Raw genomic sequence first — 19,262 nt, 5'->3', positions numbered from 1 at the left:
GGAAGGTGGGAAAAGCCACAAAATCAATCCCAAAGAAAGCAGCAGCCAGGTAAGCAAGGAATAGCAGGAATTTCAGGAACATTATTCAGGATTTTCACATTTTATGGGAATGGACAAGGTGCTAAAAAACCCAAAATCCCCTCCTGAATTATGGGATGGATGGAAAACCAAAGGGTTCCGGGTTTATCTTTGATCTTCTCCAGAAGATAAAATCCCAAGAACTCCAAGACACTTCAGCGACATTCCACAATTCCAAGAAATTTTCCAAAACAGAATTCCCAAAAAATCAGGACTCACCCTCATCCTGGAATTCTGTCGGGAACGAGGCCGGAGAAATCCGGGAAGGGCCAAAATTCCAGCTGGGATTTTCCTCAGAGCCGTCGTGTCCGTCGTGCTCGTCCCCTCCTGGGTGGCAGTGATGAGGAGAGGCTGAATTTTGGGGAAATGTTGGGAATTTAGGAATTCCTAACCCCAAATATCCCGGTTTCCTCCTGGTTCCCTCCAAAATCCAGACTGATTTTTGTGGGATTTCAGGGGTTTTAGGGTCAAGGCAGGGAATTCCTGCTGGAAAAACCTGGGAATGCCAAAATTCCAAAGGCAAATCCAAATTCTTGGCCCTGTCCTCAGGCCGTGACCTTGTCACAAATCCATGTGTAAAATAAGGATTTGCACTAAAATGGGGAATTTCCCAGGATTTTAGGAAGAAGAGCTTGGAAATCCTTCAGGAGAGGCAAAAAGGATAAAACCATGAATTTCCTACATAAATTTACGGGTAAAAGGATAAAACCATGGATTCCCTACACAAATGTACAGGAAAAAGGATAAAAACATTAATTCTCTGCACAAATTATAAGGGAAAAAGAATAAAACCATGGATTTCCTACATAAATTTACAGGAAAAAGGATAAAAACATTAATTCTCTGCACAAATTATAAGGGAAAAAGGATAAAACCATGGATTTCCTACATAAATTTACAGGAAAAAGGATAAAAAAATTAATTCTCTGCACAAATTATAAGACAAAATGTATAAAACCATGGATTTCCTACAAACAAATTACCCAAGTCAGGGTGTGGAAAGGATCTTTCCACTCCTGAAATTAACCTTATATTGAATTTTCCAGGGAATTTTCCTGCTGCTCTTGGATTTTCTGGAGAGGCCGCTCAGTGCCAGGTGCTGAGATCGCTTTTCACAAAACCCCAGCAGCGATAAAAGATTTCTAATTCAATATTAAAAGGTTTTTAATTCAACATTAAAAGGTTTTTAATTCAATATTTGTTCTGGACAGAGTGCGCGGGGCCGGGGCCGATAAGGGAGCGGGGGCAGCTGCTCCTCACTCAGCGCCCTCCAAACAGCCCCAAAAAGGAATTTCCAGCTGCTCCTGCAGCGTTTTCCAAATCGAGCTGGGCCACAAAATGATCCTACATCAATAATTCCCATTTTTAGGGAAAAAATGGGAGTTGTGAAAATAAAAAGTGGGGTGATAAAATGCTCCAACACCAACAATTCCCATGTTTCGGGGTGGTTCCAAGCTCTGCTCAAATCCATGGAAACGGAGCTGCTTCGTTTTCCTTAACACCAAGAATATTCCGGAATATTCTGCAATATTCTGGAATATTCCTTCAGGAGCGACCCAAAACCCCCCAGCCCTTGCTCCATAAAAACCCAATCCCGTCATTTTTCCATTTGGATTTGCATCCTGAGGATTTCTCATGCTTTTAATCCACTTTTGCCATTAAAATATCCTGATTTGCTGCTTCCTATGGAGGGATAAAAAAAGGGAATTAATGAATCCCAGGGAAAAACAAACAATTTCCATGGATGACAGGAAAACCTTTCATTTCCCGCAGCTTTTTATGGGAATTGCAATTAAATTTCCTTGGCTCGATCAGGTACTCAGAGCTTCATTAAACATCTCTTAAATCCCAGGAAAAAGCAATGCCAGGAGAGCTCCAGGTGGGATTTTATGACGAGCGGAAGTGAAATCCTTAATTTTTTACCTCAAAATCCTAATTTTTTACCTCAAAATCCTAATTTTTTGCCTTCAAACCCTATTTTTCCATTCCATCCATCCTTCCATCCCCAGCTTACCCCACCACAATCATCCCCCAAAAAATCCCATAGAAACCCAAATCACTCCACCAGCATTTTTTTTTTCAGGATGCGATCTCACCCAGAAATTCCTCCCCATATCCATAAGGAGCTGATTTCCCAAATTTCCCAAATTTTGGGTATTTTTGGGGGGTTTGTTTGGTTTGGTTTGGTTTTTTTGCTTTGTTTTGCTTTGTTTTGTTAATTACACATAATAAAGCGAATTCCCCGCACCCTAAAAATGCCAAGAAAAGGGAAAACTCTTTGGGATCGAAGCTTTTCCCGGATTTTTTGGGCTGGAGCTGCCGGAGCTTGCAGTGATTGCCAGCGCCCAGCAGGTCGGGCTGCAAGGCAGCGGCAGCCGGGAATGCGCTGCTGGAATTTCTCTGCCATCCCCTCCCCCAGGCACGGGAAAACAGGGAATTTCTTGGGAATATCCAAAGCCAGCAAGGAATAATCCCAGGAATGGGTAAAACCATGGAATTTCTTGGGAATATCCAAAGCCAGCAAGGAATAATCCCAGGAATGGGTAAAACCATGGAATTTCTTGGGAATATCCAAAGCCAGCAAGGAATAATCCCAGGAATGGGTAAAACCATGGAATTTCTTGGGAATATCCAAAGCCAGCAAGGAATAATCCCAGGAATGGGTAAAACCATGGAATTTCTTGGGAATATCCAAAGCCAGCAAGGAATAATCCCAGGAAAAGATGGGGAGGAAAAACGGTGGATTTTGGACTCCAAAAGGGGATAATTTCAAAAATTCCAATCTTGGCAATCCTGCAGTGGGTCGGAGTTTCGGAATAAACAGGAAAAGCCGAAGTTTTGGGGTGTGGAGAATAATCCCAAAGCAAATTCAGCATCTCAAGGGTTAAATTAGTCCTTGTCCCAGGGTGGAGAAAATTCCTGGATACAAAAATGGGGAATAACCTGGAAATTATTAATCCTTTTTCCTGTTTTTTTGGGGAATAAGGAGGGGCTGTTCCCATTGGGAGGAATTTCAGGTAAGGTTAATTAATTAATTAACTGCTGCTCCTCCCAAACTTGGGGCCTTCACAAGGCCTCCTACCAAAATAATTCTACAGAATGGGTAATAATTAATAAATAATTCTATAAAACTCCAAGTGAAGCAATAATTAATTAATAATTTGGCAGAATTGCAGTCAAAACTGGGGAATAATTAATTAATAATTCTACAAAACTCCAAATGAAGCTGGGAAATAATTAATAAGTAATTCTGCAGAATTCCAGGCTAACAATTAATTAATAATTTTACAGAGGGGACAATAATTAATAATTAATTCTACACTGAATAAATAATTATATATAGAGAGAATATATTATATTTATATATTTAATATATTGTCTATATAATAGATCTATTTTTAATATTATATAATATATTTTATTATATAAAAATATCTTTTATATTCATCTATAATTAAAATTATATTTTATATATATTATGGAATATATCTTATATATATAATTCTAAAAATTGTTTTGTTTTCTTTCCATCTCCCCCGTGTTTTGACATCTCCCGAGCCGGAGTTTCGGTGTTTATAAACAGGGGAATTCCAGGGCCGGAGATTTGAACAACGCCTTCCAAATCTTGTCAATCCCAAAGGTTTTTTCCTGCTTTTCCCCAAACACTTCATAAATCTAAGGTGGGTTTGGGAGCCTGAGCCCAGCTCAGCAAAGCCGGAGCCTCCCGGCATGAGCCAAAAAGGGCTTTTTATAAATAAAACTTCCTAAAATCACCCAGCACTCCATTAATTCCCAGACACTCCAGCTCGGCTTCAAAGGGAATCTTTGCAGTAAAAAAAGGGAATTTTTGGGTTTTTTTGTTGTTTTAATGATTTGCTACTTGGCCTTGTCATAACTACATGGAGCAAAAAGGCAGTGGAGGGGAGAGGGTTGGGGAAACGCAAAGTGCCGGCTCCCAGGCAGCTGCAGCTCCGTGGATTTGGGATTTTAGAAGAAAAAAGGGTTGCAAAGGTCCAGCTTTGGGATTTTTTTGGGATGTTGCTCCCGAAGGGAAATGACAGGGATGGACATGGTGGCGGCTCCACCACAACTCCAGCAGGATGGAGTTTTATTCTGAGGCAGAGTGAGAAAAAGTAATCAGAAAATGGATAAAAGGGAGATTAAACAATCTCACAAAATTATCCCCAAAAAGTTACACCAAAAAATGAGACCAAAAATTGATAAATATCACCTCAATTGGGCCTACTATTAGGTGAGGCCTACTGAGGCCTACTGAGGCCTACGGGCCTACTCTGATTTTCTCTTTGTTAATGAATCGTTTTAATTAACAAAGCTCCCAGTTTTTAAACCACAATTCATCCTATTTCTATTGATTATTCCTGACTCCAGGAAGTCGGAATTTTCTGGGGTTAAGGCACGGATCTGGGACAAGCAGGAGTTCTGGGTCCAACCCCTGCCAACGCATATTTTTTGAGCCTCAATTTTCCCAAATTTCATAAAAATGGGAGAGCCATCCTCCCTCTCCTGAATGTTTTGACTACTTATGAATATTTTAAGGAATTCTGCTGTTCAGCAGTTAAGGGAAAACCATTTGGGAATAATTTTGGACAGAAAAATAAAAGCATCGTCATCAGCTCCATGCAAATAAATCTGGGTTTATTCATCTACTTGGGTTTTTTTTTTTTACCAAATAAAGGGGAAAGTCATTGCTTTCCAAAAGCTCCTTCCAACCCAAACCATTCCCTGATTCTCTGGTTTTTTGATGCTCAGGAGCTCAGGTGACTCTGTAACCTCTCCTCAAAGACCCTTGGAGATGGAAAATGTGACCATGGTTTGCCCATTTTCCCAGTTTCCCGTGGGATACCTGTCCAGGTGTTCCCTAAGCACTCCAAGGACTCATTCCCCCTAAAATTCCCAGTGGATGCAGCAGGAATTCGAAGCGAGCTGGGCGCTCCTTTCCAAATCCCTGCCTGCTTCCATATCCCGATTTTCCTACTTTTCCTTCAGCTCCTGACTCCATCAAAAGAATATTCCAAGGAACAAAAGGCTCCCTCCTCCTCCATCCTTGAAATTCCATGAACTTTCCTGGTTTAAAAACCTCATTTGGAGCCTTTGATGCGCTCGGCTCTTCCCTCCCTCCTATTTTTTGGTTAATTTTCCGCCCAGCTGTCCGTTGGACTTTTCCAAAGGGTGCCAGATGCTGGATTCATGGGCAAACAATGCTTGGGAAGCAATTAAAGCTCCGAGGCTCTGATTGAAGCGGGATAATGCCGTTCCCGGCGGGAATTGCGAGGCTGCCGTGCTCCTGGCCTTTCCAGGAGGGGCTGGAAGCGAGCCCCGAGCAAGCAGGGAACCGCTGGAATTTGTTCCTGGGGAAAGGAGGGAGCGGAGGAGCCGGAGTGCTGGGAAGGGATTTATTCCTGGAGTAAAGGATCAGAGGAATTGGAATGATGGGAATGGGTTTAATTCCTGGAATAAAGGGTCGGAGGAATTGGAATGCTGGGAATGGGTTTAATTCCTGGAGTAAAGGGTCAGAGGAATTGGAATGCTGGGAATGGGTTTATTCCTGGAATACAGAATTGGAGGAACTGGAATGCCAGGAAGGGATTTGATTCAGTAGCTCCCACCTCGGTGGAACTCTGGGAGATCCCCATGGATCCCAACCATTTTTTAAGGAAAAAGGGCAAATCCACCAATCCCTGTGCTGTTCCCAAGACTCTGAATCAGGAATTCCATCCCTGGATCCAGCAGAGCCAAAGCAGCTCCAGCTGAGCTCCGAGCGGCCCCACCCCCACCGATTGTCCCAGAGATCCAGAATTCCCTCCTGCTGACCCTCAGGAATCCCAGGAAGTTCAAATCCTCACTCCCACAATGGAGGAATTGAGGAGCAAAGCCAAAATTTCCTCAAGTTTTAACAAGGAACGGTCATTCCCGGAAAATTCCCATCCTGATCCTGGACTCTGCTCCCACTCTAAGCTCAGGAGAATTGTGGGAGCCCCAGAACCTTCTCTCCCAATGAATTCTCCATGGGAATATGCTGGCCTTTCCAAGCTTCCCAAACATTCCGAAATTCTTGGAGTTTCTGGAAAACTTCTTAGCCTGGGAATTGACGCCGGAGCCCCAGAAATTGTGGGATTTGCTCTCAGGGATGACATTCCTGCTGTGGAATTTTCCCACCCCAAGACCTGCCCCAACATCCATAAAAACTCTTTTTCCTGGGAATTTGGCACACGGAACGTCCCCCAGTCCAACCCTTCCCAGCTGGACTCACCTCGGGATGGGAATTCCAGGTGGTACCTGAAAAACCAAATGGAAAAAGAGCCATAAAATCCCAGATTTTCCTCAGGAATTATTCCGGCCTGAGGAATTAGGGATGGATGGGAGAAGCTGGGAACCCGGGGAATTTCAGGAAAATCCTAGGAATCATTTTTATCCAGGAGCAGCACCTGGAAATTTGAGAATCACACCAAGGGTTGGGAATAAAGCACAAAGTGCCTGTTCCAAGATGAGCTCTGGCTGCAGGGAGAAAATTTCCCAGAATATTGGGTGGGAAGACCCTTTTGGAGGAAAAATTGGGAATTTTTCGGGATGCTTTTGGGATTGGTTCCCCAATTCCACAAGGAATTTTTTTCTCCATCCTGTGGCTGTGCCATTTTATCCCAAAATCCTCAAAATCCAGCCCCACATGAGGGCAGCTGGCAAAGCAGCTCCAGCTTTTTTGCCCCATATTTTATCTTTAAATTCCAACATTTCCATGGAAAATCCCAATTATCCATCATTTAAGCAGAAAAACATCATCTCTAAGAGATCCCTGTCTTCCCCCAATTCCAAAAAATCCAGCATTCCCAACATTCAGGATATTTTTGCCTCCTGGACAAAGAAGAGCAGCAAAAATCCCTTTTCTTTTTTTTTTTTTTCCGGGAATTTTTGCCTCAGGAGCTTTTCCCGGCCACGTTTTAGCGCCAACATTTCCTGAATGATTTTCTGTCACTCGCAATTCCCGCTCCGTGAAAGCACCGGGGCTTTGTTCCCGACCTCTGTCATTTTTAATCCCAGGAAATGGCCTAAAAAAAATGGGAAAATTGAGTTCCGTTCCCTGCCGGAGCAGCTCCAGGGAGGCAGATGGGAAACGCCAAAAAAAGCTTGGATTTTCCTGCTTTTTTTTTTCACTTTTTAGGATAAAAAAACAGCAAAAAAAAAATCTGATTTCAGCTCAAGGATTTGGTTTTAATTCCATGGTTGGAGCATTTTTACTCTGGGAAAGAAAATTTGGGATAAAATGGAATTAGGAATAGGGGGAGGAGAAATTTTTTGGGAATGTGGAAGAGTTATGAGCTCATTTCTGCCTCTGCCAACAGAAATCTTGGATAAATCCCATAAATGACGGATTTTGAGAGTCCTTGGGTTTCCAGGAAGTTCCCCCACAGAATTTTGCCCTTTCCCCCTAAATTTGGTGTTTCCCCCACCCCTTCCTGCAGAAAACTTCATCCCAAATCCTGTTTTTCCAATATATTCTTGGATTTTTGGGCCTGCAACACCCAAAAAATGCAAAAATTTGGGGAAATTTGGGTTCAACGGGATTTGAGCAGCTGGAATATCCCAAAATCCAAACCCTCTGAGCCAGATCCATAAAATCCAGGTAGCTTCCAATCAAATTCCCAGGTTTTCCTCATTAATTAATTCAATATTCTCAAGGGATGGGGTGGAGTGGAATCTTTGGAGCCAGGATTTAAATGTCTGGGAAAATAAACGTTTTTTAAAAATCAATGCTGGACGAGATTTCCAATAGGGAAAAAAAATGGGAGCTGAGAAAATGGGATTGGGAATTCCCCATTAGGGGAGAAACAGATTTAAATTCATTTTTCAGCTCAGTTGAGGCTCTCAGGTTTCAGGTTAATGATGGATCCAGGAGGAAATGGATGGGAAAATTGGGATAATTCCATCAGCCGGGCTGGGAAAGGCTGGAAAATTCCGGAAAGGAACAACCCAGAAGGCTCCAAACGGAATTAGTGGTGGGAGTGAGCTCAGGGATAAAAGGAGGTGAAAATGGGATTAACTTAATTTGGATTAATATGAGAAACTCCTTCCCTAAAAGAAAAAGAGGGGAGAAAATCCCCATCGGGAAATGAAGCAGGAATATCTGAGAATTTTTTCCTTAAAAAAGGGGGGAAATCCCCATCGGGAAATGAAGCAGGAATATCTGAGAATTTTTTCCTTAAAAAAGGGGGAAATCCCCATCAGGAAATGAAGCAGGAATATCTGAGAATTTTTTCCTTAAAAAAGGGGGGAAATCCCCATCCTGAAAATAAGGAATAAATAAGGAATATCCCAGAACTCCTTCCTTAAAAAGGAGGGGAAAATCCCCATCCTAACCCAGAGAAAATCCAACCAAAACAACGACATTTGCCCAGAATTCTCCCATTGCCCCGCGCCTGGAATATCCACAAGATCCCAAAGCAGGGGGGCATTCCCGCAGGAGGAGGAATGCCCGGAACCTGCCGGAATTCCGAGGTGTGGAGCGGGAAGCGCAGCAGGACCCACCGGGCTCGGAGGCGCTGGAAGGCGCCCAGGATGGCGTCGCGCTGCTGCCGCGCCCGCGCGCTCAGCGGCTCCTCCCGCAAAGCCTGGCTCAGGTAATCCTCGGCCTCTGCCAACGGAACGGGAAAATCGGGATACGGGGCCTTGGAGAGGGAAAGCGGGTGTGGGAAGGGGCAGGAAATGGGGGAATGGGAAAGGGAAAATCGGGATACAGGGCCTTGGAGAGGGAAAGCGGGTGTGGGAAGGGGCAGGAAATGGGGGAATGGGAAAGGGAAAATCGGGATACAGGGCCTTGGAGAGGGAAAGCGGGTGTGGGAAGGGGCAGGAAATGGGGGAATGGGAAAGGGAAAATCGGGATACAGGGCCTTGGAGAGGGAAAGCGGGTGTGGGAAGGGGCAGGAAATGGGGGAATGGGAAAGGGAAAATCGGGATACAGGGCCTTGGAGAGGGAAAGCGGGTGTGGGAAGGGGCAGGAAATCTGGGAATGGGAAAGGGTTCAGGAAATCTGGGAACAGCCAGGGAAATCAGGAAATGCGGGAATGGGAAAGGATTCAGTGAATCTGGGAATGGGAAAGGGAAAATCAGGGATACGGAGCCTTGGAGAGGGAAAGAGGGTGTGGGAAGGGACAAGGAAGAGGGGAAGGGTCCGGAAACCTGGGAATGGCCAGGCAAATCAGGGATGTGCAGGAGGGACGAGGTTTTGAGGGGAACAGATGAAGATTTGGGGTGTTTTGGAGGGGAGGGATGAAGATTTGGGGTGTTTTGGAGGGAACAGATGAAGATTTGGGGTGTTTTGGAGGGGAGGGATGAAGATTTGGGGTGTTTTGGAGGGAACAGATGAAGATTTGGGGTGTTTTGGAGGGAACAGATGAAGATTTGGGGTGTTTTGGAGGGGACAGATGAAGATTTGGGGTGTTTTGGAGGGGACGGATGAAGATTTGGGGTGTTTTGGAGGGGACGGATGAAGATTTGGGGTGTTTTGGAGGGGAGGGATGAGCTCAGCGCTGCTGCGGCAGGAAATGAGAGCTGAAACCCCAAAACCACCAAAAATGATCCCAGCTGCTTCCTCAGCACCCTCCAAGTTTGGGGCCCACAGCCCCCACATTTTTGGGGTCAGGGACAAGGAGGCCCCACCACTCCCCCAATTCTCCTCGGGGTCAGGGCCAGGGAGGCCCCACAACCCCCGAGGACCCCAGAGCACCCCAGAAAAAGCCACCCCAAACCCTTCCCAGCTCCGCCCCACAGCAGGACTCCCCTGTGGGGCAGGAAGGGGGTGGGGAGGGATCCGTTACCTTCCAGCAGCCTCTGGATCTCCTGTGGGATCGGGGGATCCATGGGATCCTTCGTGATCCCACGGGGCCGCGATCGCCGCGAGGTGACGAGGAGGAAGCCGCGAGGGTGGGGACACCCCAAAACCGAGCAGGAGGAGGAGGAGGAACCTTTGGGGTTTGGGTTCCTCCTCCTTTCAAACCCCAGCAGATCCCTGGGATGGGTCCCACCTGTCCTGGGTGATCCCAAAAACTCCAGGTGGGAAAAGATGAGCTCTGGCCAAGGAGCTCCACTCGGAATTCCCGGCTGGAATTTCCTCCCGCATCTCACCTGGAGCCTCCCCAGGTGGTTCCTGCCCCCAAAATTGGGATTTTTTCAGGTTTTCCACCCCAAAAATTCCCGTGGGGAAAAAAGGGCGTGTTCTGGGATTAATTTTCCCCATTTTCTGCATGGAAAAGAGGTTGGGTTGGGAAAATGAACACTTGGGGTGGGGAAAAGATTGAAAAACTCCTGGAAATTTGGAGATTTCCACATGGAAATATGGAAAGTAGTCCTGGAAATATGGAAAATATTCCTGGGAATCTGGAAACTTCCACATAGAAATATTCCTGGAAATCCGGAGCCGCTCCTCCAGGTGCTCCAGGGTGGTTTGGGCCCCCTTTTCTGAGAAATAAATGAAAAAATTCTATTTTTTAAAATTTCTCAGCACAAACCAGACAAGGAGCAGGTGCCAGGAAAGGCGAATTTCCTGGCAAATTCCCTGCTGGATTTTGGGATTTTGATCTGGGGACAGAGGGAGCACGAGGGGATTCTCCAGGTCTGGGACTCAGAGCCGTGGCTGCCACGTCATTTCCAAAGCAGGGACTTTCACATCCAGCATTTCCCACCCCGTTTTAACCGTTCCTGGCTCAGATTTTAAACTCGGCTTTTGCCCCTCCCCCTTCAGCCGCGTTAGGCTCAGCTCAGCTGCTGCCCGAGCTCGGTTTTAGGACCGAAACGGCCCCAAAATGGAGATTTTGCAGCGGATGCTGAGGCCTCAAAGCACAGGAAACGCAGCTCGGGGGCCCTGAGCAGGAGATGGAAAATCAAAATATCACAGGAGCTGCCCCTCCCGTCTTTTTGGGGCCTCAAACCCTTTTTGGGGGCCAAATGGGGATTTTTCCCTGCCAACACCTGCTCCTCAAATCTCCTTGGCCAGGTAGGATCACCTGAGCTGGGATTTAAAGCCAGGAAACCAAAAGTAACAGAAAATTAAAATATCACAGGAAGGGGCTCAGGAAAAGGGATTTTCCCAATTTCCAGGGAAATTGCTTCCCCTCTCCCCCTTCCTTTTTGTTCTCCCTTCCATTTTTTTCTCACCACTTCAATTTTTGGATTTTGGGATGGTCACAGATTTGGGTTTGGGTTGAGCTGGGAAGGAGAGGGGCGAGTCTGGCACCATCCTTGTCCTGCAGCATCCCAGATTTGGGGGTTCTGCTTCAAAACCTCCTCCCCACCGGAGCAAATTCCCACCCGGATCGTCCCCGGTCGCGCAGCCGGGCCGAGCCCTGGCGGCATCCTCGGAAATCCAATTTCCCGGGAAAGGGATGCGGGACCGGGCGTAACCATGGAAACGGAGCTGGGGGAAAACGGGAGAGGCAGAGCCCTGGTCCAGTCGGGAATCTTGGGAATATCGGGGGGAAATGGGAAAGGCAGAGCCCTGTTCCTATCGGGAATCTTGGGAATATCGGGGGAAAATGGGAAAGGCAGAGCCCTGTTCCTATCGGGAATCTTGGGAATATCGGGGGAAATATATCGGGAATACTGGGGGAAATGGGAGAGGAAGGAAGGAAGGAAGGAAGGAAGGAAGGAAGGAAGGAAGGAAGGAAGGAAGGAAGGAAGGAAGCCCAGCCCATCTCCAGCCCTTTCCCAGGTTTTTCCAGGTGCTCCGGAGGGAATTTCCTGTGGGAATTTCACTCAGGAGCTCTCGGAGAGCACAAATCGATGGCTCAGGAGGAATCTCCGTCTCTGCCATCTCTGTTTTCGTGTCCTTCATCCCCCACCCCGTGCTCGGACAGCTCCTGGAAGCTCTGCCAGGAATCCGCCGCATCCCAGGAAATTCCAGCCCTGACATCCCTGGGTTTGGCGGGGAGGTGTTGGGGAGGAGCTGTGGAATGTTCTGGGCACAGCTGGGAGCGGGAATTCCCATTTGGGATACATTAACCCCCGAAGCGACGGGAGGAGCGCAGTTATCCGTGCCTGGATCGCCAAACCCTTCGGAAGAGCAGCGGGACGGGTGGGGCTGGCTTGGGCCGGGCTCTCCCCGCTCGGATCCGGCTCTGCTGAGCGGGACACAAAGCCGAGCTCGGCGGCGGAGGCAGCGGGCGAGACGGACAGAGTGACAGGGGCAGAATGAGCTGTCACCTCCCATTTGTCACCGCGGGAGCCGCTCCAGGGGGGATCCCGCTGCTCCCAAAGCCCCGCGCCGCTCCAGGCCGGGTTTGTCCTTCCCGGAGCCCCCTCTTGCTCCTCGCCAGGGTTTGCTGCGCCCGGAAAAGTCAGGGGATGGATTTCCCGAAGGATCCCAAAGCCCCGCGCCGCTCCAGGCCGGGTTTGTCCTTCCCGGAGCCCCCTCTTGCTCCTCGCCAGGGTTTGCTGCGCCCGGAAAAGTCAGGGGATGGATTTCCCGAAGGATCCGGGAGCCTGGAGAGGGATGAAGGGGGAGATTGTCCCTAAAAGGCTCCAAGGGACAGAAATTCCCGTCCCCAATCTGTCCCAAACCTGCCGGGTTCAGCCCCATTCCCTGTTTGGAAGCTTCCCAGGATTCCAGGAATCTTCCCATGGCAGCTCCGAGCACAGCAGTTCCTGTCCCAAAATCCTGAAATTCTGAAATCCCAAAATCCAAAAATCCCCAAATCCTGAAATCCTGAACCCTGAAATCCTCAAATTCCCAAATCCTGAATCCCGAAATTCTGAAATCCTCAAATCCCAAAATCCTGAATCCCAAAATCCCTAATCCCAAAATCCCTGCCAGAGGCAGTTGTCACCAGTCCTGCTAGAGGTGACCCCGAGGGCCCCGTGAAATCCTCAAATCCCAAAACCCTGAATCCCAAAATCCCTAATCCCAAAATCCCTAATCCCAAAATCCCTGCCAGAGGCAGTTGTCACCAGTCCTGGTAGAGGTGACCCCGAGGGCCAGGACTGACCCTGAGCAGGGTGAAAACCATGGAAAAACCCAAAGAAAAAGCAGAATTTTACCAACCCCACATCCGGGCGGGATTAAATTAAATTTGTGACCCTCGGGGCTCTCCTGTCGGGCGTCGTTAGGGAATTTATGGGAACGCTGGGATGCAGATGGGGCCCTGTCAGCTCCGGGGTGGGATTTTCCTGACGTTTCCAGCGATTTTCATTAAAGCCTCGTGTTCCAATTTGTCACCAGAGCCGGGCCAGGGGCAGGAGAAACTCAGCGTGACCTCGGTTCGGGTTTGGGATGGAATCAGTGGGAAAAGCAGCCCTGATGTCCTTTAGGATTGTTTTTCCTGACAGTTGTTCCCTGGGATGGGCTGGGATGGAATTCCCGGGGAATCTGTGCCTGCCCCATCCCTGGAATTGTCCCGGGCCAGGTTTGAATTGTCCCTGGATGAGCTTCTCCCAAAGCAGCAAAACTCATCCCGATGAGTTTGGGAATGACCTGTGGGAAGCTGAGAGGGCTCTGTGCTCCCAAAATTCCCGTTAATGTTCCCAAAATTCCCGCTAATGTTCCCAAAATTCCCATTAATGTTCCCAAAATTCCCGTTAATGGCTGTCATTCCCAACAATTGCTCCCTGGGATGGAATTCCCAGGGAATCTGTGCCTGCCCCAACCCTGGAATTGTCCCAGGCCAGGCTGGAATTGTCCCTGAATGGGATTGGCTGGAATTGTCCTGGACAAGGCTGGAGTTGTCCCGGGCCAGGCCGGAGTTGTCCTGGGCCAGGCTGGAATTCCAGCCCCTTCCCACCAAACCCTCCCATGGCTCTGCAATTCTGCACTCCTGGCACCGGGACCGGGCCCAGCCTTCCCTTCCCTTCCCTTCCCTTCCCTGAATTACGGCCCCGGAGCAGGGATTCCGGCAGGAATTCCGGCAGCGTTTATTGGGAATTGTCATCACTGCGGCGGGAATCGGATCCAGATGTTGGCGGGGAAATTGGGAAGGTGAAGGGTGGAGATTTTGGGGTGGAGGAGCAGCTCCTGGTGATTTATTGGGGTTTGAAACCCACAGGATTTGGGAATGGGGCCGTGTTAATATTTCATTTTATTTTATTTTATTTTATTTTATTTTATTTTATTTTATTTTATTTTATTTTATTTTTGAAACCCACAGGATTTGGGAATGGGGCCGTGTTAATATTTCATTTTATTTTATTTTATTTTATTTTATTTTATTTTATTTTATTTTATTTTATTTTATTTTATTTTATTTTATTTTATTTTATTTTATTTTATTTTATTTTATTTTATTTTATTTTATTTTAATTATTTTATTTTATTTATTTTAATTATTTTATTTTATTTTATTTTATTTTATTTTATTTTATTTTATTTTATTTTATTTTATTTTACTTTATTTTAATTTTTTCCCAGGAGAGGTTTGGAATGAAGGGAAGAGAAACTTCCAGACCCATCCCCTCCCCTCCAGACCCTTTCCCCTTATCCCAGCCACAATCCCAGGGATCTCAGCCCTTTCCCAGAGAATTTGGGATGAAGGGAAGCCTCCATCCCCTCTCCCCTTATCCCAGCCCCCCCACCTGTCCCGTGCCTCTGGATGAATTAATTAATCACTTTGATGAGGATGTTAAAGCTTCGCGCCTAATTAGGGGCTGATGGATGGGCGGCCCGGGGTGATTCCCGCGGAGCTCCGGAATTCCCGATTTTCCCTTTTCCTGCCGCTCCCGCTCCCACCCGCCAGGTCCCGGCGGGACATCGATCCTCTGCCGGGGGGAAAGGTGGGAAAAGAGGGGAAATAAAGGTGGGAAAGGTGGGAATAAAGGTTGGGAATAAAGGTGGGAAATGTGGGAATAAAGGTGGGAAATAAAGGTGGGAAATGTGGGAAATAAAGGTGGGAAGTGTGGGAAATGTGGGGAAATAAAGGTGGGAAAGCTGGGAAATATGGAAAATATGGGAAATAAAGTTGGGAAATATGAGAAATATGGGAAATAAAGATGGGAAAGCTGGGAAATATGGGAAATATGGAACAGCTGGAAAGTAGAGGAGCTGGGAAAGCTGGGAAATATGGAAAATATGGGAAAGGGCTGAGATCCCTGGGATTGTGGCTGGGATAAGGGGAAAAGGGTTTGGAGGAGAGGTGATGGATCTGGAAGTTTCTCTTTCTTTCATTCCAAACCTTTCCTGGGAAAAAGTAAAATAAAATAAAATAAAAATAGAGCAGAAGGTGAAATCTTTATGACCCCAGGGCTTCCGCTCCGTGCCTTCCCACAGGACAAATTCCTGCCAGGAGAAGTTTCCCACGTGGATTTTTGGGGCCAGAAGTGGGATTTGGGTGATCCCTGGGGGTCCCTCCCAGCTCGGAATTCCGCGATTCCGTGACGGTTTTGTTAAAGCCAAATCCTGGTTCCACTTTCTGGGCCTGACTCATCAAAACTCAGCTCGAAACCACTTCAGAATTCCTGAATTTTGGAGCAGCACCGGGGATAAGAGAGGGAAGCACAAATCAGGGTTTGGGATGTTTGGGGTTCCACCCCTCAGAATCCAGGCCAGGCTGGGGGGAAAGCGGGATCCTGGCTGGTGGGGGGTGAGAATTCCCTCAGAATTCCATAAAAATCCGTAATTCCTGCTTTCGGAGCTGCCTGTCCCTGGTGGAGATGAAAAGCCGTCCCCGGAGCGCAGCAGAATTCCATCGGAGCAGCAGCAGCTGCTCAGAAGCAAAAAAAAAAAATAAAAGGAATAAGAAATTCCTCATGAATAAATATAAGGAAAAGGGGGAGAATAAAATAAAATTAAATGAATTTAAAAAAGCTTGCCGAGAACAAAAGGAGAGGAAGTTCGGGGGAGCTTTCATCTCGGGGGGGAAAAAATGTAATTAATGCAATATCTGCCGCAGCGGGGCCGGGCCGGATCCGGGATCAGAGATGAGGAATTTGGGATAAGGAGAGCCATAAAATCCGTTCCTGCGGCTGTCAGCGCGGAGGGCTCGGCGTGGGGGAACCCACAAAGTTCCCTTTGATCCCGGGATGCCTGGGATTCCCGGAAAAGGGCAGATGGGGGAGAGAGGGGCTGAGGGGAAGGAACCTGGTTCTGAGGGGGGAAAGGCCATTTTTGGGGAAAAACGCCCATTTTTAGGGGGAAAAGCCCATTTTTTGTGTGGAAAACCCCGTTTTTAGGGGGAAAGGGCCTGGTTTTGAGGGGAAAAGGGCAGGTTTGGGGGAAGAGAGGTGTTTGAGGGGAAAGAGCCCAGTTCTGAGGGAAAACGGGGCCATTTTTGAGATAAAAAGTGTCCAGTTTGACAGAAAAAGCCCAGATTTAGCAGAAAAGAGCTTGATTTTGAGGGGAAAATAATCCAGATTTGAGGGGGAAACGTCTGGTTTTCAGGGGGGAAAGAAACAATTTTAGGGGGAAAAGGGCCCATTTTTGAGGGCAAAGTGCCATTTTTGAGGGCAAAAGAGACATTTTTGAGGGAAAAGAGGCTGTTTTTGAGGGGAAATGCCCTGTTTTGGGGGATGCAGTTGTTGCTCCCGGTCCAACCCCATCTGATCTGGGATTGTGGGTTTAAAAAACCCAACAATTACCCGGCCCCAAAGCTCCGGTGTCTCCTGCCAGATTTCCTGCCCCTGGAATTCCCTGGCATTATCTCCTCCCGGGCTCATCCCTTATCTCCTGGATAGGAGGAATTCTCTGCTTCACACATTCCGGGGGAGCCAGAAATGGATCAAAGGCTGGGAATGGCTTTGGGAATGGAGAGACCCGAGGGGAAATGGGGAATATTCGGGGGAGAAGAGGCTCCTTGAGAGCAAACCCGAGTTTGATCCATCAGGGTGGATTTTGTGGTGCTCTGCAATCGCTCAGAAGGACTGGGACTGTTCTGCTCCTCCGGGTTTGGGGTTCTTTGGGGTTTTGGAGGTGATTTCCCTCCCGGAAGGCTGCGAGATCCACCAGGGAGCACCTGTGGGCCGGGATGTCTGCCGGGGTGCCAGCTCCAGGCTTTGGAGCGGTTTCCACTGGAGCTGTGATCAGGGAAGGGGCTCTTTGTTTTTTTAGGCTGAGAGCTCCGAGATAAATGACAGCTCCGAAGATGCTTTTCAGCACTTCATAAATCAAGCGCCAGCTGGGCAGCTTCACCTCAGAAACATCTCCTTTTTTTTTTGCTTTCCCCCTTTTTTTGCTTTCCTCCTTTTTTCATTCTTCCTCTTTTTCTTTCCTCCTTTTTTCTTTCCTCCTTTTTTCATTCCTCCTTTTTTCTTTCCTCCTTTATTCTTTCCTCCTTTTATTTCTTTCATCGTTGTGCTGTAACTCCAGTTCCTGATGGAAAAAAACAGGCTCTGTATCCTACAGAGGCTCTGGATCCTAAAAAGGATAAAACAAGGTCTGGATCCTAAAGAGGATAAAACAAGGTCTGGATCCTAAAGAGGATAAAACAAGGTCTGGATCCTAAAGAGGATAAAACAAGGTCTGGATCCTAAAGAGGATAAAACAAGGTCTGGATCCTAAAGAGGATAAAACAAGGTCTGGATCCTAAAGAGGATAAAACAAGGTCTGGATCCTAAAGAGGATAAAACAAGGTCTGGATCCTAAAGAGGATAAAACAAGGTCTGGATCCTAAAGAGGATAAAACAAGGTCTGGATCCTAAAGAGGATAAAACAAGGTCTGGATCCTAAAGAGGATAAAACAAGGTCTGGATCCTAAAGAGGATAAAACAAGGTCTGGATCCTAAAGAGGATAAAACAAGGTCTGGATCCTAAAGAGGATAAAACAAGGTCTGGATCCTAAAGAGGATAAAACAAGGTCTGGATCCTAAAGAGGATAAAACAAGGTCTGGATCCTAAAGAGGATAAAACAAGGTCTGGATCCTAAAGAGGATAAAACAAGGTCTGGATCCTAAAGAGGATAAAACAAGGTCTGGATCCTAAAGAGGATAAAACAAGGTCTGGATCCTAAAGAGGATAAAACAAGGTCTGGATCCTAAAGAGGATAAAACAAGGTCTGGATCCTAAAGAGGATAAAACAAGGTCTGGATCCTAAAGAGGATAAAACAAGGTCTGGATCCTAAAGAGGATAAAACAAGGTCTGGATCCTAAAGAGGATAAAACAAGGTCTGGATCCTAAAGAGGATAAAACAAGGTCTGGATCCTAAAGAGGATAAAACAAGGTCTGGATCCTAAAGAGGATAAAACAAGGTCTGGATCCTAAAGAGGATAAAACAAGGTCTGGATCCTAAAGAGGATAAAACAAGGTCTGGATCCTAAAGAGGATAAAACAAGGTCTGGATCCTAAAGAGGATAAAACAAGGTCTGGATCCTAAAGAGGATAAAACAAGGTCTGGATCCTAAAGAGGATAAAACAAGGTCTGGATCCTAAAGAGGATAAAACAAGGTCTGGATCCTAAAGAGGATAAAACAAGGTCTGGATCCTAAAGAGGATAAAACAAGGTCTGGATCCTAAAGAGGATAAAACAAGGTCTGGATCCTAAAGAGGATAAAACAAGGTCTGGATCCTAAAGAGGATAAAACAAGGTCTGGATCCTAAAGAGGATAAAACAAGGTCTGGATCCTAAAGAGGATAAAACAAGGTCTGGATCCTAAAGAGGATAAAACAAGGTCTGGATCCTAAAGAGGATAAAACAAGGTCTGGATCCTAAAGAGGATAAAACAAGGTCTGGATCCTAAAGAGGATAAAACAAGGTCTGGATCCTAAAGAGGATAAAACAAGGTCTGGATCCTAAAGAGGATAAAACAAGGTCTGGATCCTAAAGAGGATAAAACAAGGTCTGGATCCTAAATAGAATAAATCAGGCTCTGGATCCTAAAGAGGCTCTGGATCCTAAAGAGGCTCTGGATCCTAAATAGGACAGAACCGGCTCGGGATTTGTCCCTGGATGGATAAACCTGCTGTCAATGTGGGGCAAAATGTGGATTTTTGGGGGCATCTGAATTTCCCCACGCATGGAGCGGCTCTGGAGCAACAGGAACCAGGCAGAGACAAAAGGAAGGAGCAGAGTGGGAAGGAAATTGGATAAAAAGGAGGTAAAAATGGTACAGATTTTAGACAGGTCCTCAGGGGCCGGAAAATTTGGAATTTCAGGTGTGGGGCCCAACATTGCCAAGAAAACTGCCCCAGAATAGCCCCAAACCACGGAGGGGGAAATTCCTGCTCCAAGCAGGAGCGGGAAGGGCGAGATGTGCAACA

At 46.8% G+C, this 19,262-nt stretch overlaps 1 protein-coding gene across 3 annotated transcripts in view; it reads right to left on the bottom strand.

Moving 5' to 3' along the window:
• SKAP1 (src kinase associated phosphoprotein 1) overlaps positions 1 to 10,012 on the bottom strand; it is a 61,785-nt gene extending 51,773 nt beyond the window's left edge. For 2 of the 3 annotated variants that reach the window (XM_039704710.1, XM_039704711.1), the window contains exons 1-4: positions 9,909 to 10,012; positions 8,620 to 8,725; positions 6,350 to 6,375; positions 298 to 429 (exon numbers count right to left, since the gene is read on the bottom strand). In XM_039704710.1, coding sequence (XP_039560644.1) covers positions 298 to 429; positions 6,350 to 6,375; positions 8,620 to 8,725; positions 9,909 to 9,951 — 307 coding nt within the window. In that variant the 5' untranslated portion in view covers positions 9,952 to 10,012. The remainder of the gene's footprint in view (positions 1 to 297; positions 430 to 6,349; positions 6,376 to 8,619; positions 8,726 to 9,908) is intronic. The other variant, XM_039704712.1, reaches the window with a different exon arrangement.
• Between the last annotated feature and the right edge of the window lie 9,250 nt (positions 10,013 to 19,262).

The sequence above is a fragment of the Passer montanus genome, unplaced genomic scaffold (genome assembly GCF_014805655.1).
Source record: "Passer montanus isolate IOZ18808 unplaced genomic scaffold, ASM1480565v1 scaffold179, whole genome shotgun sequence".
NCBI lineage: Eukaryota > Metazoa > Chordata > Aves > Passeriformes > Passeridae > Passer > Passer montanus.
This window is presented reverse-complemented; position numbering and strand designations above follow the sequence as displayed.